Genomic DNA, 21,232 nt, shown 5'->3' with positions numbered 1-21,232 from the left:
GCAGAAGGCGTCACATGACAAGGCAGTGAGCACGGCAAGGGTGCAGCTTTCCCAAGGACAGGAAAGGACTTCACGCTCAGAGAGGGGACCCTGGCATCCCAGAGAGGAGAGGAGAGGAGAGAAGCCCCTGGTTTGTGCTCTCTGGAACAGTGGGGGAAGCTAGTGAGCCATTGTTAGATTTTGAAAATGTTTACGAACTTCCCCGGAGGTCAGTCACATGGTGCCTCTGGCGCCTGCTGTCTCATGGCGACCATGCCCTAGGGCGCCACCTTGCACTGGGCGGTTAGAATGTTCCTGATGGGCTCCACAGTCCAGCCGTCGGATCCCTGTGAAGTTGTGAAGTTCCTCAGGGGGGTGGCATTTTAATCGGCAGTGTGTCTGATCCCTCAAGCATACATTGAATGTTCTGTTCATCTCTAACAGAGGAGGTGAGCTTGACATAGCTTGTCATGTCTTGAAGAGGCTCCATTTAGGGGACCCTCCTTTGGGCCTGTTTTAGTTACCTGTTGCCAAATGAGCTAAGGTTGATGTGCTGCCAATGTGACCTCAGGCTGAATTAAAAGAAATACAACATGAGGACAAAGGAAGAGACATTCACCCCACTCTGGGAGCCTGCCAAGAATGCCAAGCAGGACAGTGGCAAGGGGGCAGGAGCTTGCTCTTGACCCCACCCAATCCAGACTGCTTTCCCTCCATGCTTTTCAATATAATAGATAATTAAGTATCTATAACTTAAAGCTGCTGTTGGCTGCACATTTGGTAAGTTGCAGCTGAGTACCTCTTCACCGACATGGCCTTCCTGAGCCAAGATTATCCCCCCTCTGCGAGCACACGCACCTTTCCATCCTAGGCTGCCGCCCACTAGACCTAGGCCACTGCCTGGCACAGTGCCTGATACTACATTCATGATGGGTGGTGCATGAAAATGAAATCCTCTACAGCCCTGCTCCAGTTGCTCATTCTCCACTGTGGGATGATAGCCAAGTAGGGTAAATGTGAGTCCAGTGTGTCTCAGGCTCCCTGGTGCGTGTTAAGATCCAGATCCACATTGGTAGGTCGAGATGAGGCTCTGGAGCTGGCATTTTGAAGCAGCCCAGAAAACTGCAATATGGTGGTCAACAGGCCACTCTGAGAAACAGAGCCCTAGACTGCTGAGGGCTATCTGTCTCCATCTACCTATCTGTCTGTCTGTCTATCATCTATCTATTATTGGTCATCTATTATGTCTACCTATTATCTATCACCTATTATATTATCTGTCTCTCATCTGTTATCTATGTTTACCTATTATCCATCATCTCTTTGTTGTATCATCTATCACCTGTTATCTATCTTTACTATTATCCATTGTCTCTCTGTTGTATCATCTGTCTATCACCTATTATCTATCTTTACCTACTATCTATCTTCTCTTTGTTGTATCATCTCTCACCTGTTATCTATCTCTACCTATTATCTATCACCTATTATCCATCATCTCCAAATATGGAGGTGGGGTTTGCAGTCACTGTCTGAATATTCTGTACAGAGTCTTTATGTCCTTGAGGCCCCTCATGTGTCTTTAAGTGACATAGAGCAAAAGCTCTTCCAGAATGTCATCAGGAATGAGGACAGCCCAGCCCAGCCCTGTTCTCAGGACATCTGTTGTCCTCAGATGGCTTTCTGAGGTCTTGCTGGTGTGTGTTCTTTTTCTCAGCTCTGAAAACATCCTTCCTGAATCAACTTGATGTCACATACTCTCCTCCCACAAGACAGGGGCACAGCTGGTTTTTGGGGTGTGGCCTTGAGCTTGGCTCCAAGCCTGGAGCACAGGAGAGACTGGGGAGGGAGCAAGGGACGGACAGAGACCAGAGAGATGCAGGCACGAAGGTCCAGGAGGGCTCCTTCTCCTCCAGAGAATTAGCTTAGTCTTCCGGATTGATCTCCTGAGATCTTGTACAACCATTTCCTTTTGTTTCAGAGTAAAATCCAGGACTTCATCATTTGACAGCTGAAGCTTCCCAACAGTCAAGAGCACTGGGACCAAACACTGAAACAAGAAAAGCACATTCTTAGTCCCCTAAGCCACGTGAAAGTTGTGACAATCAGAACTTCTTAATTGGAAATATTGCATGTTTTAAGAAATCATATCTACTGTAGAATAGTTAGGTAACATAGAAGAACAAAACAAAAAAGTCACTAAATCCAGTCACCTAAGGACAACCATGCTCATCGCTTCCAGGCTTACACGAATAAAGGCTGCTCACCTCTTAGGAATTTGAAGGTCATGTTTAGCCCATGTTTCCCACTTAAAAGAACTGTGGACACTTTCCTGGTCACCAGATTACCCTTCTGTTGGTGTGTTATAGTCACACACGCGGGCATCTCCTTATGTCACATCTTACGTGCGTGATCTGCCCAGTCTCCTTCCCCAGTAGTTGCCCTCCCCCTCCCTGCCCACCTGCTCCCCTCTGCTGACCTCTTTCTGTTATTATATTGTTTTAATCAATGCATCATCATGACCTACATAAGTGGGATTCATTGTGGTTCAGTAGACGGGGACGCAGCCCCAGCACTTCCCAAGCCCTCCTACCTCTTCCCCTGCACTCCCTTGGCCTCCCTTCTAACCATCAAAGTCTTCTGTTGCTTCTTTCTTTCTTTCTTTGCTTTCCTTTCTTGGTAGTGCTGGGGATTGAACCCAGAGGCCCTCTACGCTGATACTTCTAGCCCTTTTAAAAAAATTATGTTTAAATTGAGAGGGTCTCACGAAGTTGCCTAGCTTGGCTTGCAACTTGTGACCCTCCTGCCTTAGCCTCCTGAGTCATGGGATTATAGGCCTGTGCCACTGCCCCGGCAGCTCGCTCACATGCGCGTGCACACACACACGCACACATGTGTATATATAGGTGTGTATGTTCAGGTGGCTCTATGTCCACGGTGACACACGGCAGACAGTCATCCCCTCTTCCTTTCGTGCCCTCTGTTAACCCTGGTCAGGCACAGTCTAAAGACACTAAGTGGAAAACCCCGGAAACACAGCTCATGGGTTCCACTCACGCACATTCTGAGCAGGACAAGGAAATCGGGGGCCTCCAAGCTCCACCCCATAGGGGCTGCACCGTCCTTGGCCCAGGGTCCGTGCTGTGCGTGCCATGCCCCCGCCTGTCACGTTGCTTTCCGGGTGTCAGGTGGCTGTCCTGGGGTGGCAGTGCTGGCGTTCAGGTAACCGTTGTTACTCACAACAGCCCAGAGCACACAGTGGTGGTTCTGGCCATTCAGAAGTGCCCAAGGACACTGCGGTGACGAGGTCAACAGCCAGGCCATGTCAGCAATGGTCCTTGCTGAAGCCCATCTCACAAGGGTCAGCGCCTGCGGCGGTCCTCAGTGAGTGGTCTCACGAGGGACAATGTGCTGTGCCTCCTTTTTAAGTCCTATTTGAGATGCTTTCTGACTTCCCTTGATTTCCTCTTTGACCCTGGGTAATTGTGGGTACCCGGAGTCCCCGCCACGCAGGAGGCCGAGGTGGGAGAAACCCTGATCTGAGGAGTTCAGAACCAGCCAGGGCAGCTTGATGAGACCAGGTTTTAAAAAGTTAAAAAAAGTACCATTTAGTTTCCAAATAGTTAGGCTTTCCAGATGTCCTGCTGTGATGAGTTCTAGTTGGATTCCATTTGATCAGAGGCTGCTCTTCGCAGGACTTGCATCTTTTCAGCTGATCAGGACTTCTGGCCGGGGTGTCTCGTCCTGCAGGAATGCTCTGCCCTCTGAACTGGAAAGAAGACCAGGCCTATGGACACGCTGGGTCCTTGTCCCCCTGGCCTCCTGTCTGCTGGCTTTTCCCTGTCACTGCGGACCCTTGTCTTCGGCCCCACTGCATTGTGGTCCCTCCTGCTGAGTTGCTCTTGGTGTCTTCGTCTGCTGGGGAGCTTTCTTTGCGGAGGTACAGATGCTAGGATTCTGTGTCACTGCCCTGACTGGTGGTACTCCATCACTGTGAAATGACCTTCTGATCTCTGGGAATGGGCTCTGCTCTGGAGTCTGTTTATTTGATATTAATACAGTTGCACCTGCTCTTACTTTAAAAACAGGGTTGACATGTTATGTTTCTTTACTTTAAAAATAAAAAAATTTTTTTGACCTATTTTGTCTTATATTTAGAGTCAGTTTCCTGCCGGCAGCATGAAGTTGGGTGGTCTCACCTGGTCAGCTGTCCTTTAGTCCAAGCAGGTCTAAGCAGGCTGCCTGGTCTTAGCATTGTGTCCCTAAACTCCGCACCTTGGCTTCCACCCCACGTGATGGTGTGTGGTGGCCTCTGGAGGTACTGGGGCCGTGGGGAATCCTCATGCAGTGGACTGTGCCCTTGAGTTCTCTCCCAGCCCACCCACACTGAGCAAGGCTGCGGTGAAGACCCCTTTTGCAGCCAGAGGGGCGCCTGTGGGCTGGGCCCGTATCCCTGGGTCTCGACCTCTGGGGTGTGAGCAGAGGCGCCTGCCATCACAGCCATGGGCACAGACTCGGGTCCACGTGCTGTGCGCATCCCGGGTGATCAGGAGCAGGCGCCTCTGGCTCCACACCTGGCGCTTGGCTCTGTTCATTCCCGATGCCCTCTGGGCCACCTCCCCTCCACTGAGGTGGATGCTTACTGTGGTCCATTGGGGCTGCCTGGCCAGTGGGGAAGACTACCAGGGCTGTGACCCCCAAGACTGCCCCCTGACCTGTTCCTCGAGGCTGTTCCTCGAGCGCACAGGGGTGGGCACTCAGCTGAAAGCCCTCCGCAGGCCTCTGGACTCCCCCGTGCCGCCCCCGCTCCCCAGAGCTGGTCCCAGGAGCTCCACGGCCTTGGCTTCCCTGGCCTCTAGCCCCGGACCCTCGACTCAGGGAGCCGCTGGGCTTCTCCCCCAAGCACCGTGGCCTGGACACTCATCCTGGCCCTGAGCTGGGCATGCCTCCGCGGCACCTTGTTTCCCATCCCAGGGGGCTCTCGGGGTCTTTGACACCTGTGTCCACTATCTTGAGAGCCATTATTTCATATATTTTATGAGATATTTTGCCCAATTTTGACTATTTCATGAAAGTGCCTAAATTCAGTCTCTGTTTTTCCCTTTTGACTGAAGCAAAAGCCTGGAAGTCCAACATCCAAATTCAAAATATGGTGAAGGAAGCATTTCAAAGTCACGGCCAGGCGTAAGGCGGCTCGAGGGATCTAAGAGACAGTGATGGGACCTCTGAGAAAAGAGCATCGGGTCTGATTCTCTGCCAGACACCAGAATGAACCCAGGTGGACAAAGAGTAAAATGCAAGACCTTAAAAACCAGAGGGAATTGTGTGAAGGAGGCAAAACCTCCTGATTGGAAGTTCATGAATGTCAATAGGAGTGAAACGATTCCCAGATTGATTTTTGTTGTTTTCAATGAATGTTTTATTTTGGAATAACTTCAGATTTGTAGTAAATTTGGAAGGGTATTACAGAGAGTCCCCACGGGCCCCTTACCCAGTCATGCCCTGCTGAGACCATGTCACCTGACTGCAGTGGCTTTGGAGGCTGAGAGGCACCAGTGCACGTGGCTGCTGTCAGCCGCATGCCAGTCCCAAAGACGAGTGCTTGGTCCTTTTCCACTCAGTACCCGATCGATGCATCCAAGGACAGAGGCACCAGGAGACCCATATTTTTACTGTAAAAATCACTCAATTATTTATTTTAAAATGAAAAAAAATAGAAAATGGCAAAAAAATTCCAAGGAAATGAAGGATCGATAGCCTTAGAATCAATAGCAAAATCAATATGTGAACTACTATCCTGCCCACAGACACAGACAGGACCTCAGGAGGCAGCTCACGGGGAGGGAAGGACGCCCTCTGGTGGTGAGCACAGCACGGTGGGTCCTTCTAGCAGCTGGCAGGACTGAAGGGACAGTGCTGGTGGGTGCCACAGGCAGGTCCCCAGGCCCTGTGTGGGAGCAGCTTCCGCGTCCCCTGGGGCAGGCCACTGTGGTCCTGCTCCCCACTGTCCTCCTGACAGCAGGACAAGAGCAGAGGGAGGAGAAGGGCCCGAGAAGGACAGGGACAGGAGGTGAGGTGTGGCATCCACCCTGGGGAGGAGAGTCGTCTGCACTGGGCCAGGGCACGCATTCCACACCCCAGCAGATGCCGACCCTGGCCGGACCCCAGGCCAGGCCAAACCTCAGGGTACCGTGATTTCCCAGTGTGCACCTCTGGGGCTGAGAGGGGTGTATACAGAAGGAGCCTCAAGGTCATTGCAGGCAAAGGCCCCTTTTTGTGGTTTCAGAGAGTTGAATTCTGAGCACAGGAGGAGGCTTTGACATGCTTTCAAGAGGCAGTTTGAATGGAGCAGGTCACTTACTAAAAGCTGTTTCTATACAAAATTAAGAATTCAGAGAAGAAAGGTTATTATGAGAAAGATGAAGATTAGCTGACTTGTTAGTGCTAGGAAAACATTTTTTCCAGCAATAAAACAGGATATGTTCTTCTAAAGTGCCAGGAAACATACATCTAAGGTACGTAGCAGGTAGTACAGTTAGGGCCTTATTTTTCTCCTTAATCAAGGCCATTGTGCCCCACTCAGATTCAGGACACATGCCATGATCTCAGGAGCTCAGTCCTTTGATGCATAGCAAGCACGATCAACATGATTAATTTGAGAAGTGAGGAAGACCAAGATACAGAGGCCAGCCCAACTTTTTGTAGGCAGGGGTCAATATGAGCCTTGCAAAGGAAAACATGCCTCAGAATTTGGGGGTGGGGTGGGGTACCAGGGCTGTGGGGCTGACACAAGTCTATGTCTTACGTTCCATTAAAAGAACTGTTGTCTGTTCTTTTAAATGCCCAAGACTGGCTGTACTTTGGTTATGACTGTTTTTGCTAGGTTTCTAAGACCAAGCTGGTCAAATTGACCTTGTTCCTATCTATTGTTAAGAGTCAGCTGAGTTCCCTCAGGGGTCACTCTTGGGAACTTGAGAGCCTCTTAGTTCCTTTAGTTTCATCTGCCAGGATGGACCAGGGTCTCCTTGACCATGTGGCTTCCCTCATCGGGGTGTCTCCTTCTCCAGTGACCCTTCTCTTTGCAGCATGTGCATTGGTTGGCTTTCTGTTCTCCAGGGTCTCATGGATCCCTCTGATGGGGAGGTCATGTGGCCCTTCTCTAAGTTGCCAATCCCTTAGAGAAGTTCCCTGAGTTCAAGCTGACTCAGAGGGCAAGAACCAAATATTGGCAATTTTTTTCTTGGCCTTTTTATTCCTTAAGTTTTGACTCCAAGTTTTGGTCTTAAACATCCAGCAAGGAAGTTTTATTAGTTTTAAAGTAAGAGTACTGGGTTTTACCATTAATGTAGATGATGGCCTATTTAATCTCAAATTAATTCAGGTTGTTATATTAAAAGTTGTACTTTTGTAGGCACTAACAGATAATAGTTAGAATTTAGAAGAAAAATACAAAATGAAATTAACAAGAGTAAAAACATTTAGTTTGTATAAAGGCCATGAACTAAAAAACATAGTATTTATGTTTTTTAATGGCATATGGGATTATATTTATAATCCCAAAACATTACTTTAAACTTTAGTTTGAAGAGCACCAGCTTGGTAAAATGTTCTTTTAAACTTTATACTTTAAAGACTTGTATACTTGGAAGATATGAATACATTTAGGAAAATCCAGAATCTGTAGTGTAGTATAAAACTCTAAAATAACAGTTGTTGTTTAACCAGAGTTGTACATTAATATTTGACCTTAGGGAAAAAAAGCCTTTCTTATGAAATTTTTGAATTTTTCCACTTAATTCTCTTAGTAAGATGAAATACTTCATGCTATTTTGGGTATTTTAATTGGAAACACAGCTGAAACTTTTTGAACTCTTTGCATATAGAATTGCACCTGTTAGAACTTCTTGAACTCTTAGTAACCTTGCTGTAGTGGAGACCCAGAAACAATGAAATCTTAAACTCTTTTTTTTCATTTACCAATTTATAAAACACATTTAATGTTTAAATACATTACCTTGTAGAATTTAAGAAGAGTACTTGATTTTATATTTAGCAATTGATGTTTTAACACTTTAACTTTGTAAATTAATCAGATATTTCCTCTAACAAAGACATTTATGATTAATCCCATTGATATTAATATGAAATCTAATTTATTCATTTTTAACTGTAAAAACCAAGACATCAGACAAGTGTAGTTAATAGTACTAGCTATCTATTCCTTGTTGAAGAAAAATCCTAGAAACAATAGATATTACATTCTGGACATTTTATAGAAACCCAGACTCTGTTAATTGTCCGATCACCTAGAAAAACTTGTGAGTTAGTAATTTTAATTTTTTATTGTTGGTTGTTCAAAACATTACAAATTTCTTGACATATCATATTCCACACTTTGATTCAAGTGGGTTATGAACTCCCACCTTCACCCCATACACAGATTGCAGAATCACATCAGTTACACATCCATTGATTTACATATTGCCATACTAGTATCTGTTGTGCTCTGCTGCCTTTCCCATCCTCCCCCCTCCCCCCTCCCCACCTCTCCCCTCCCCTCCCCTCCTCTCTCTCTACCCCCTCCACTGTATAACCCTGAGGGTCTCCTTCCATTTCCATGCAATTTCCCTTCTCTCTCCCTTTCCCTCCCACCTCTCATCCCTGTTAAATGTTAATCTTCTTCTCCTGCTCTTCGTCCCTACTCTGATCTTAGTTACTCTCCTTATATCAAAGAAGACATTTGGCATTTGTTTTTTAGGGATTGGCTAGCTTCACTTAGCATAATCTGCTCTAATGCCATCCATTTCCCTGCAAATTCTATGATTTTGTCATTTTTTAATGCAGAGTAATACTCCATTGTGTATAAATGCCACATTTGTTTTTATCCATTCGTCTATTGAAGGGCATCTAGGTTGGTTCCACAGTCTTGCTATTGTGAATTGTGCTACTATGAACATCGATGTAGCAGTGTCCCTGTAGCATGCTCTTTTTAGGTCTTTAGGGAATAGACCAAGAAGGGGAATAGCTGGGTCAAATGGTGGCTCCATTCCCAGCTTTCCAAGAAATCTCCATACTGCTTTCCAAATTGGCTGCACCAATCTGCAGTCCCACCAGCAATGTACAAGTGTACCCTTTTCCCCACATCCTCGCCAGCACTTGTTGTTGTTTGACTTCATAATGGCTGCCAATCTTACTGGAGTGAGATGGTATCTTAGGGTGGTTTTGATTTGCATTTCTCTGACAGCTAGAGATGGTGAGCATTTTTTCATGTACTTGTTGATTGACTGTATGTCCTCCTCTGAGAAGTGTCTGTTCAGGTCCTTGGCCCATTTGTTGATTGGGTTGTTTGTTCTCTTATTGTCTAATTTTTTGAGTTCTTTGTATACTCTGGATATTAGGGTTCTATCTGAAGTGTGAGGAGTAAAGATTTGTTCCCAGGGTGTAGGCTCCCTATTTACCTCTCTTATTGTTTCTTTTGCTGAGAAAAAACTTTTTAGTTTGAGTAAGTCCCATTTGTTGATTCTAGTTATTAACTTTTGTGCTATGGGTGTCCTATTGAGGAATTGGGAGCCCGACCCCACCGAATGTAGATCGTAGCCAACTTTTTCTTCTATCAGACGGCGTGTCTCTGATTTGATATCAAGCTCCTTGATCCATTTTGAATTCACTTTTGTGCATGGCGAGAGAAAGGGATTCAGTTTCATTTTGTTGCATATGGATTTCCAGTTTTCCCAGCACCATTTGTTGAAGATGCTATCCTTCCTCCATTGCATGCTTTTAGCCCCTTTATCAAATATAAGATAGTTGTAGTTTTGTGGATTGGTTTCTGTGTCCTCTATTCTGTACCAGAGTTAGTAATTTTAAAGACCTCCTTATTCTCATCCATTACCTAATTTAAATGAACTCTTTAAGTCAATTTGGATCCATATCTCTTTCAATCTTTACTTTAAGAATGCTCTTTTATCTATATGCCAATTCTGATGCCAGGCACATGACATATGGACACAAGCACATGTAGACACAACACACAGCAGCGCCACGTCCATAACACAGACAGGAAACAGAGGTCTTGTGGCTCTTTGGAGGTATATCTCCACAGGTAGGAGGCAACGCTGCACATGCTTACTAAAGCCTCTATTAGAAACTTACGGAGGCCTGTGCAGTTGGAAACGCCAGGTGTAAAGTGAGCCATAATCACTCTAGTGGAAGAGCAAGCAGAACGTCTCGGACCCAAGTGCACCAAAGTGCAGTTAGTGAGAGAATGAGAGAGCTCTGGAATCCTTAGGAGAGAGTCTCAGAGTGGAGAAGACTTGTCTGTAGAAGATCATTCCATCCTTTCTCCCTGGGCAGTAGTGTTTAGGAGGCCCTTGGTGAGAAGGCAGGGTGGTAGATGGCCGAGAGGAGATAAGAGAGCCATCATTTAGGTCCCACAAGCTGCTTGAGTTTAAAAGTGGCACTTTTCTTCCTTTTGATTTCAAGCCAGTTTCCCAGTTGGTAATCAGGCCAGGTTTGGGTGCAGAAAACGATTCTCCACTGTGGCCAACTATTTTAACACAAGGGAGGACGTTTGCCAGCTAGTCGTGTCCTTAAAACTTCTTGCATGTTCCCTTTGTCCTTTGGGTCCTCACACTCACAGGACCATGATTCATATTCTGCTCCTCAATTTGAAGGGGGAGGCAAGCCTGCTAGTGCCCTGGGTGATGTCACCATAGAGAAAATGGATGATCTGGATCCCTGAACTAGGACTGATTCTCGCCAGAGGAGGGGAGTCTGATTTTAAAGCAAGGGGAGCTCTACCTTGGGAATCTTCCATAATGGGTCCCTGTTTAAGAGGCAGACAATGTGGACAGAATTGGGGTAGAAACCACCAGGAATGGAGGCAGATATGGTCAGTATGTGGTATTCCGAGGGCTGTCGGGGTCAGACTTGGCACTCGAGACCTTCATGCTGCCAGGAGTGGCCCTGGCCAGCTGCCTTCAGCTGTCTTCAGCCTTCCTCTGTCCCACGCACCGAATCTGCCACACAGAGAAGAAATGGCAGCAGGTCAGGACCGACACCCCACGCCTGGGTGAGGGGGACCAACCCACCTCTTGATTTTAAATGAAGAAGAGGGCTGGGGTCAGGACTTGATCTGGGGGCTTGTGCAGAAGCAGCCACGAGAATTAACTGGAGAGCAGAGCAGGGCTTAACGGGAGGCTTTGAGCAAAGGCCACAGGATGCTGGGAGGTCAGGACCTCAGGCCGTTTGCCATTGTGTTGGAGGAAATTGTCTAAATCCTGGAGAATCTTGGGATCAAAGGTCCCAAATTCCAGATTTGGCCTATTGACTTAGGCCATCTAATTTATATTGCAGCCAGATCTGTGTACTAAGCCTAAAGAGGCGGAGGTTCTTAAAATTATTTATGAGACTACCTACGGGGCATCCTGGGGACGGGAGCTCCCATGTTGGGGAGGTTTGACTGGGGTGGCCATTGAGAGCAAAGCGTCCTTGTTGTCTACTGTCACCGGGCCATTTCTACCAGAGAATGAGCGGGCATCCCCTGCTACAGTCTCAGTGGTGGGGACCCTGGGGTCTGGACAAGCGGAGGGTGAGGTCTCTGGCAGGGTGCCTCTGTGAGAGACGGGAAGGGATCTTGCCTCTCTGCAGAAGGAGAAGGCCGGTATCACATGCAGGGACAAAATGGCAAAAGCAGACTCTGGCCCAGAGGTCTTAAGGGTGTAAGGGAAGCCAGGCTGTGGACACAGGGCAGGGAGTGGATGCTACTGCCATGCCCAGAGTCCAGGCAGGTGTCCAGGGGAAGAAGCCAAGGGCAGCACGTGAGGGGAGTGAGGCCGCAGAGGCCTGATAACACATCTGACTTCCGAACAGCTCGCCTGACTCTGTTTAGCAAAACTAAAACCTTTAAAAGCAATTCCACATTAAAAAAATATACCTGAGCTCAATGCTGTTCAGGATCTCAGAAAATATTTCGTTTTGGGCTTAGCTTTCTGTTGTCATTTTGGAAAGACTCTCTCCCACCCTGTTTCTATGTAAATGAAAAAATTATAAATTTTAAAAGTTCATCTCCCTTTACCGAATTTTCTTGTTAATTTTCAGGGTTTTTCCTTAACACACGTGGATGTTTTAGTATTGTGTTCGATGTGAATGTGTATTGTCTTACTCTAATTGTTATACATTTTGTGTCTATTTCACATTTTTTTCAGTCAATCAGGATTTCTACAACATGGTAAAAAAGTCATAGTGCTTGCTGGTATTTTTGCATTATTCTTCATTTTACAGAAATGCCCCAGTCAAAATGTTCTTTGCTATAATGTTACTGTTGGCTGTGGAATTAAAATATAAACTCTTCATTATGCTAGAGAAAAATCCCTTTAGTTCAAGTTATTATATTTTATCAAGAGTAACTATTAATCAGCATGGATCTTTGGAAGCTTCTTTTGAAATTGTGATATGAATTTTCTTATTGGTCCTGGATTTTGTCACATACATTGCATGATGTTCGATATTTTAATAGTCAACTATCTTGGGGCTGGGGATGTGGCTCAAGTGGTAGTGTGCTCTCCTGGCATGCATGCGGCCCGGGTTCTATCCTCAGCACCACATACAAACAAAGATGTTGTGTCCACCAAAAATTAAAAAATAAATATTAAAAAATTCTCTCTCTCTCTCTCTCTCTCTCTCTCTTTAAAAAAAAATAGTCAACTCTCTTGCATTCTTGGAATAAACTGGAAGTGGCCAAAACTCTTTGATCACATGGTCAGATTTGATTTGCCAATGTTTTTTAGTCTTATTTGTCAATAAGTTTTGAGAAGAGCAGACATTCTTGTTAAAGGTATGAGACGGAACCCACATTTGCCTTTCCTGGATCCTGATTCCTATCTTAGTGGGTTTTCTGTTGCTATTGCTAAATACCACAGGCTGGGTAGTTGATAAAGAAGAAAGGTTTATTTGGCTTACAGTTCTGGAAGCTGCCAGGCCCCAAGTCAAGGGGCTGCATCTGGTGAGGGCCTTCTTGCTGATGGGGACTCTGCAGGGTCCTAGGTGTTACTGGCATCCCAGGCAAGGACGGCAAGTCTAAGAGCCAGAATGGCTGGGACAGCAGACCCACTCTCAGTATGAACCATTACCCCATCCATGGGCCCCATGATCCAGTCACCTCTCGAGATCTCACCCATCCCACCTCTTGACACCTCACAGTGGAGATCACGAGTCAGTCCCTTGGTGGGGGCAGTCAGCCCACAGGGAGGTCCCGGGGGGTTACGGCAGCCTGCGAGTGCTGAGTGGGGCTGGGGCACCTTGAGCCTGACTTGGGGTCCTGCTGGCCTCTTCCTGGAGCTCTGGGCTTGCCTTTGGCACTTCTGCTCCCGCGAAGGCTCCTAGGAGGCCAGCCGGAGTGGTCACTGCATAGACGGCTACCAGCAGCCCCCGAGGGGCCCTCACGCAGCAGTCAGCAGAGACTGGTGATGGGTGAAAAGGAAGAGTGACTTTGATGCCCCAGGATTCCAAAGACCTGGGGCCACTGGTCCCCTACCCCACTTGGCCCCCAGCTGCTGGCTCCTTGTCACCTCCTCCTTCTTCGGGTTCCTTTGTGGACTGTGACCTGAATGTGCATACTTGGGGGCCTGGGTGACAGCCTGACCTGTCATTCCCCTTCCCTGACCTGAGAGCCCTAGGGCCTGCCCCGCCCTCTACGTGTGGGAGGACCAGGAAGGAGTCAGCTGCTGGCCTCGAAATGGACTGGATGACATCCATGTTACAGGACCTATATTCCTGTCCTCGTCACACCCCCCCTGGAGTTAGACTGTGGCCTCTGCAGTCCCTCAGCCCGCAGGGCGCATGGGGAGGGTTCCTCATGGCCGCATAGTCACCAGGAGGGTGAGAGGCTCCCAGGCTCTTGGGACCTGCCTGCCAGGCTGCACAGCCATCTTCTGGCCTGGGCGACCCCGACCTTTGTGTTACAGGATCTTCAGCCGGAGCCTCGACTGTGACCCCCCAGGGTCTCTGAGACGCGGGCTTTGCCACTCGGGAGTGGACATGTGTGTGAGGGCCAGAGGCAGCAGGGCTCCAGGCAGTTGGTCTCCTGTCCCCTCTTCCATTTTCCTGCCCTTTGCCCTCCTTCCTCTGTCTTCTCAGCTCCACACCCTCTGGGGGCCGCTGGGGGTGACCGGAGCGTCCCTGCTGATCTTGGAAATCGGGACAGTGACACAGAGTCTGTCAGGCTCCTTGTGAGACTACCTGTGAGTATGTCAGCCTGGGGCCAGCATCAGCCACTCTCCCTCCGGTCCCCAGGGAAGGCGAGGTGTGGGAACGAGGTGCAGCAGGGGCTGGAGGGCGGGAGGTGGAAGTGGGGAGATCCCGGGTACTGAGGGCGCATCATGGTGGACGTGGGGAGGTCCCGGGTACTGCAGGCAGCAGCACCATGTGGAGGGAAAACCTCAGAAGTTGAAATAAGAACGTTAATGGGATGAGGAGAAAATGGAGGCCCAGGCTTGCGGGGGTGGGGGGAGCTGAGCGCCTGGGACCCCGAAGGCTGTGGGTATTCAGAAAGTGGGAGCATGGTGTGGCTTCAGGACAGGAGAGGCCGAGCCTCGCCCTCCACCCTCCTGACGGCCCCTGGGGAAGAACCCTGGAGGGTGCTGGAGGGAGCCGGACTTGAGGGAACCCGGTCTCAGGCCAGGGCACTGCAGGAGGACGGGTCAGCCAGGAGGGGTAGCTGAAGGGCTTCCCCCCGGCCCGCTGTGATGAGGACAGCTCCACAGGTTTTACAGGTACACTCAGTGGCCAGCAAGTAGAGGAGCAGGCGAAGGGAACGATGAGCTCATTGTGAACCCCGAGGTGAGGCGAGGGATGATTGGGGGAGACGCTGCAGGACTTCGGCCTCCCTGAGGACAGTCCCACAGCCCTGGGCCACGGTGAAAATCATATTATTTAGGAGGATGAGGAAAGGGGTTCAAGAAATAAATCCTCACTTCCCAAATGGGGACGTCAAGAGTCAAAGTGGGGAAAACCAAGGAAAAGCACAAGAAATATGAAATTTTGTAGCACGAAGGTGAATGCGGACCCACAGGCCGAGATGACCAACCGGAGATGAGTGGGAACAAGAGGGATGCCCAAGATAGGGGTGGGCAGAGGCGGTCGATGTGTGGGGATGGCGAAGTCTCTCTCTCTCTCTCTCTCTCTCTCTTACTCACTCACACACACACATGCACATGTGCACATACACGCGGAGCTGCAGAGGCTCAGGTGTGAGACTCCAGACTCTGAGGCTATAAAATCCTGCAGACGTAAAGCCAGTCACATAGTCTACCTTTGTATTTAGAGGAACCTGCCCAGCAAGGACGGGCCATGTTCTGACCTAAGCTAAAGCCATGAAGTTCCTTCCCCCAGAACAACTGGAAATAAAGTTCATCTCTGAACACAGAACTGCAGCGACCCTGCTGCCGGGTCTGGCGGAGACCTCCGTTGGGGATCCAGGGCGCAATTCGAAGCCCCGCTGAGCTCAGAGTGCCGCGAGGCTCCCTGCCTCAGGCCCAGTTCTGGAAGCTTCTCTTGCTCTGGCTCTGCCTCTCCTCTCACTGCCCCGAGCCCCTGCTCCTGGAGGCGCCTGTCCTCTGCTCCCCACCCAAACTTTCTCTGAGCATTTTACCCCCATCCCGTGTCTCTCCACCCGCTGTCCTGCATCCCGAGTGGCTGCGGCTCTTCTTGGAGGACGTGGCCAGGGAGATACAGACGCCTTCAGCAGGTTAGAAATGGGAGGCATCTGGGATGTTTATTGAAACATATTTTCTCATTTAAATAGCAGCATTTTATTATTAACTAATTTCTCATTATCGTAAACAAACGGATAATTTAGATGCTGTTCTTTTCGTATAAACATTTTTGCAAATTATTCATACGAATTATTCCTATTTTTCAAAAAAATCATTTTAAGACAAATGAATTCATGCACAACGAATCTGAAATTGAAACAGCTGGAGGTTCTTAGCAAAGCTTGGAATGTCGTGCACAGAGGACAAAGACACCTGAAGTGATGCAGGCTGATGTCCTTCAGGGTTGCTTCAGGCCTTTGGTAGGAAAACAGCAACACAAATAATAAAAAGAGAATGTAGAGCTCTTTAAAAAAGGAAAACCTAAAACAGTTAAGAAACGGTTGCTTGTTAAGTAGGACGAGTGACACCAGGTCTAGAGGTGGAGTCTGAGCAGGGGAGGGGGCTATCAAGAGGACAGGTGTCCGAGGCCCCCATGTGACAGCACCTGCTCCAAGGCCTTGTCTGGTGTTTGGTGAGAAGGTTTGGGTTCTTTATATATTTGGATATTAGCCTCCGGTCAGAAGAGTGATGGTAGAGATCTTCTCCCACCCTGTGGGCTCTCGTTATACTCCTAATTGTTGTGTGTTCCTGTGCAGAAGCTTTTAAATTTTTCTTTTTTCTTTTTTTTTTCCTTTTGGTACCAGGGATTGAACTCAGGGGCACTCAGCCACTGAACCATATCCTATCCCTATTTTGTATTTTACCTAGAGACAGGGTCTCACTGAGTTGCTTAGGGCCTCGCCCTTGCTGAGGCTGGCTTTGAACTTGCAATCCTCCTGCCTCAGCCTCCTGAGCTGCTGGGATTACAGGCGTGTGCCTGGCTAGAAGCTTTTAGTTTTGTGCAGCTCACTTATTGATTCTCGGTTTTATTTCTTGAGCTTTTGGGGTCTCGTTAAGGAAGTTGGTGCCTGCGTCTCTGTGTCCGAGGGTTGACCCTGTTTGCTTGTAGCACTTTCAAGTTTCTGGCCTAATTCCTAGGTCTTTGGTCCACTTTAAGTTGGCTTTTGTGCAGGATGAAAGGGAACTAGTTCCATTCTGCTACGTGTGGATAACCAGTTGTCCAGGCTCCATTTGTTACAAAAGCTGTGTTTTCTCCAACAGGTTTTTGGCCCTTTCACCAAGGGCCAGGAGACTGGGTCTCGTGGGCTGGTCCCGTGTCTCCCATTCCTGGGTCTTGGTTCTGGTGTCAGTGCCATGCTGTTTTGTGACGGGAGCTCTGTGGTGTGTTTTGAGAACAGGTATCTCGATGCCGCCAGCCCCTTTTTACTCAGAACTTCTTTGGCAGTTCTTCCAAATGAATTTTGGGACTGTTTTTTCTAGTTCTGGGAATTTTGTCATCGCCGTTTCAATGAGGATTGCGTAGAATCTGCGCAGTGCTTTGGTAGAAGGCCATTTTTAACAACGCTGACTCTGCCTGTCCAAGAACATGGCGGGCCTTTCATCTCCTGTTGCTCAAACTACGCAGACCTCTCTCAAAAGAAGGTCAAAAAGTACATGAATCAGCGTTCACATCCTGGGCAATCAGGGAAAGGCACATCAAAGCTCCATTGAGTCTTGCTTCACTGCCACCAGGATGGCAAGTCTCAAGGACATGGGTAACAATAGAGGCCGGCGAGGGTGTGGGAGGAAAGGTGAGCTTGTACACCGTCGTTTGGACTGCAGGTTGGGACAGCCACCCGGGAAGGAAGTATGGAGACTCCTCAAGAGAGAAGGGACGCAGCCTCCACATGACCCAGCTGTCCCGCTCCTTGGTATTTATCACAAGAACCCAAACCAGCAAGCTGTGGTGGCACATGCACTCTGAGGCCCACAGCAGCACCGTCCACAGCGGCCAGCTATGGGGCCAGCCTGGTGCCTGTCAACAGATGAACAGACAAGGAAAACGTGGTGTAGGGACACAATGGAGTTTTACTCCGCCCCAAAGGGGGATGAAGATATGGCCTTTTCCGGTCAATGGATGGAACTGGGGAACATCATGCTAAGGGAATGAGCCAGACTCGGAAAGTCAGGGAGTGAACATTTTCTCTCATGTGTAAAAGAAGTTTTTAAAAGGCAGGGCAGGGGTCTAATGGAAACGGAAGGAGGAAGAGCAGAGTGGAGGAGAGGCCGGGAGGGCGGGAGAGGCCTGGGCTCAGACACGGAGCAGATTATCCCTGTTCCCAGTTCCCGTGTCTTTTCTGAGATTCTCTCTTTATCCTTTATATCCATTTCCCCCATAAAACCCTTTGACATTTATCTGGTATTTAAGCAGGCCTTCCCGAGTCTCACTGCCTCGCACGTCTAGCAGTTGATGCTGTCCTGACGCCTGTGTGGGACATGCCTCTGCTTTCCCTAAGGAATGTTAAGCTTTGTTCCAGCAGGTCAGCTCCCGGGCGCTCCCCGGGGGCATCTGCTAGGGTCTCCTTGCCCTCACCTGTGGGGCGCAGCCTCGATTCCTGCCTGAGTTCCTAACCTTAGGTCATGGCCTCCTGGGTTTCACTTAAAACTGGAGTATTCAGGAGACTCATTTCCTGTGGTGATATTGGGCCTCTTCCTCTGCCTGTCCAACATGGGCACTGCTGAAGTTCCCAGAGCCTGGCCCTGCTGCAGGGAGCTGGGCACTGGCTCTGCTGCTTGAGCTGCCGCAAGGGGTTGGGCTGGGCTCTGAGTCCTTCTGGCCGCACCCCAGGAAGATGGCGTGGGCAGCCGTGGGTGCATACCTCTGGGTGACACGCATGCCTCACCTTCTCCCAACAGGTGGGCTCAGCCATGGAGAAGCAGGGTGAAGGGGTTGGTTTCAGGGCAGCAGAGTGGGCAGGCAGCCACACTCCAGGCCCCCCCTGCCACAGGCCCCCCTGGCCACGTCCACCAGCTGCACTGGGGGTGCCAGGGTGAACAGTATGGATGTCCTCTCTGGGGAGAGTCCCTCGCCTGCCCCCACCCTGAGCCCCTGCAGCCAAGTGCAGCTGCCCCAGTGCAGGCCTCACCTGCCCCTGGGGCTGCCCTCTGTTGAGGGGAGCTTGAGATGCTCAGGGCATGTGTCCCCCATCCTGCCTGCGGTTGGCCACTCCTAGGGATGGGATGTGGTCATTCTAATGGTTTGTTTATAGCTTCTAATTGTTAGGGGCAGGTGGGTTTTGTCTGGTACAGACCTTGTGCCATCATCAAAGCCGGAAAAAAAGGATGTTCAGACATAAAACAGGGGTGCCCATTGTCACCACGTGGGTTTCACGATGCACTGGAGAGCCTGGCAGGTGAGGAAGAAGGGACGAGAGAAGGGCTGGGGGGATGAGGGCGAAGAAGCAGAACTTGACGTATCTGCAGACAATCTGAAAACCCCAAGTGGTTCATAGAAGAAATTTTAATTAGCATAAAGGAGGTTAGGAAGAGTGCTAGGTATCAGAGCAATTCTTAAATATGTTGCTTCCTGTGCATTAGCTTCAGATCTCTTAAATTATATTTTGGGAACAATAAAGATTTCTCTCAGAGTCCAAGCAAATTTGTATCCCCCTTTTTTTTTTGTTTTGTTTTTAAATATTTTTTAGTTGTTGATGGACTTTTTGTTGTTGTTGTTTATTTGTCTGTGGTGCTAAGGATCGAACCAGTGCCTCAGCAGGTGAGGCGCGCTCTGCAGTGGAGCCCCAGCCCAGCCCCTGCACCCCAGTTCTTGTCCATGTTTCTTGACATTTGTTTTCTGGTTTTGCTACCAGAAGAGCCTTGGCTGGAGGAGAAGGGCGATCTTGGGGCTCAGGCAGAGGGAAGGGACAGGCTCCGTGGTGGCCTGGGCCTGCTGGGACAGAGAGAAGGAAGCTGAGGGAGCCCACAGGGGCCCCGGTGGTCACCTTCACTGCCGTGCCCCCGGCAGCAGCGAGCACCTGGGCGTGTGTAGCAAGTCTGTCCCGTACGTCCTGGCGGACTTACCTGGCCGCTGCTTAAACACCTGGAGGACCCACGCAGGGGAGACCGGCTCAACCGCCTGCAGCTCTCCACGAGCTGGGCCCTCTCAGGACGTGGGGATCCTGCTGCGGACTCTGGTACAGGCTGGGTGAACGCCTGCAGAGGGCTCTAGAGGGGGTCGAGCAGGCAGGAGCTGGGCTTTGGCCTTCACAGCACAGACGGGGGAGAACTAGATAGTAACATGGTCACCGGGCCTTTGGCTGGCACAGGACTGTCGCCTCCTGTGTTCGTGCCCTGGTGCCCACACGGAGCTGAGGCTTGCTGGGCCTGCTGTGGGATAGGGAGCAAGTGTGGCTGAGACGTCAAGGAGAAGGACCTGGGGACAGGTTAGCTCGTGGCTGGCCCTTGGGTCAGGCTCTGGGGGAGGCCAGCCGTCACGTCATAGGGAGACGAGGGCCGGTGGAGGAAGCAGTCTTGCCAGTGTCCCCACTAGCCACATGAGCAGTCCCGTGGGAAGCCTGACCACCAGCCGTGGCTGACCTTCTTAGGGGTCTCCAGCTCCAGCCGACAGCAGACTGAAGACCACAAGATACCCTGAGCTAGAGTCCCCAATGCCGCTTCCAAATTCCTGACCCAGGGGAACTAGGAGGGAGCCATTTATGATGGTCATTTTGAGCCGCCAGGATTTGGTGGACTTGCTACATCAGGCTTGGGGTCTGAGGCCGTGGAGTCTCACTCCCTTCCTCTTGGCTCTAATGACTTTGGACTTGACCATCCCCCCGCCTCCTTAATGTGACACCTGGGAACAATAAAGTGTCCCAGCCAGAGTCCAGGGAGTTCCTGAAGCTGTGGAGGCTGTGCTGAGCAGGATGGAGGCCAGCATGCCCTGGAGGACCTCCTCCAAGTCACCCGCTGCCCTCCTGCCAGCTGGCCCGGTGCAGCGCGATGACTTCTAAGTGACAAAAATCGGTCCAAGGCAGGTGGCCTGGCCCTTCCATCTCTTTCCCTTCCTCTGCTGGAGTTGTCTGCTCTGTTCAGCAGAGGGCAGTGCAGCGCCCCGAGCTGCGTGGACGCCCTGAGCTGAGGCCGAGAGCTCTGTTGTCTGGGGATGGCGGCTGCTCACAGGGAGCCCTGGGCCTCCATGTGACACAGCTGCATCCTCCTGAGGCCACGCGCTTGTGTGTGTAGACACGGGAGACCCGCCTCATCTTGATAACAGCACACTTATGAGGCCCCGAAAGCCCAGGACGATGGAATCTACTTTCTTCCTGAATTCCAGTGGTCACCAAAAGGAGGCTGTCAGAGAGGCACTCTGAGATCTGGGAAGGACGCTGGGGCCTTCGCTGTTGGGTGGATGGACCTTGCCACAGGCTGAGTGGAGGAGCCGGTCACAGGGCCCCATGGCTTCCGTTTCTATTAAGTATCCAGAATTGGTGACATCAGACACAGGAAGTGCATGATGGTCACCCAGGGCTGGGAGGGTGACAGCTGCTGTGGAGTCTCTCTTGGGGTGATGAAAAATGTCTTGAAATAGATTCTGGTGATACTTGTGAATTCTGTGATGGCTG

General features: G+C 49.8%; 1 protein-coding gene across 2 annotated transcripts in view; it reads left to right on the top strand.

The window, feature by feature from the left end:
- The window catches only part of Tyw1b (tRNA-yW synthesizing protein 1 homolog B), a 175,401-nt gene that overhangs the window by 127,720 nt on the left and 26,449 nt on the right, over window positions 1-21,232 (top strand). Inside the window, exon 16 of one of the 2 annotated variants that reach the window (XM_046456019.2) lies at window positions 3,675-3,998. The exons of the other annotated variant lie outside the window; for it this stretch is intronic. Within the exon in view, the coding sequence (XP_046311975.1) occupies window positions 3,675-3,695 (21 nt within the window). The 3' untranslated portion in view covers window positions 3,696-3,998. Of the gene's footprint in view, window positions 1-3,674; window positions 3,999-21,232 lie in introns of those variants that run through there. 2 annotated transcript variants of the gene reach the window in all.

Source organism: Marmota monax, unplaced genomic scaffold (genome assembly GCF_021218885.2).
Source record: "Marmota monax isolate L192 unplaced genomic scaffold, Marmota_monax_Labrador192_F-V1.1 WCK01_AAM20220418_F8-fsc00235, whole genome shotgun sequence".
Classification (NCBI taxonomy): domain Eukaryota; kingdom Metazoa; phylum Chordata; class Mammalia; order Rodentia; family Sciuridae; genus Marmota; species Marmota monax.
The sequence above is the reverse complement of the archived record's forward strand: the minus strand, read 5'-3'. Positions and strand labels throughout refer to the sequence as shown.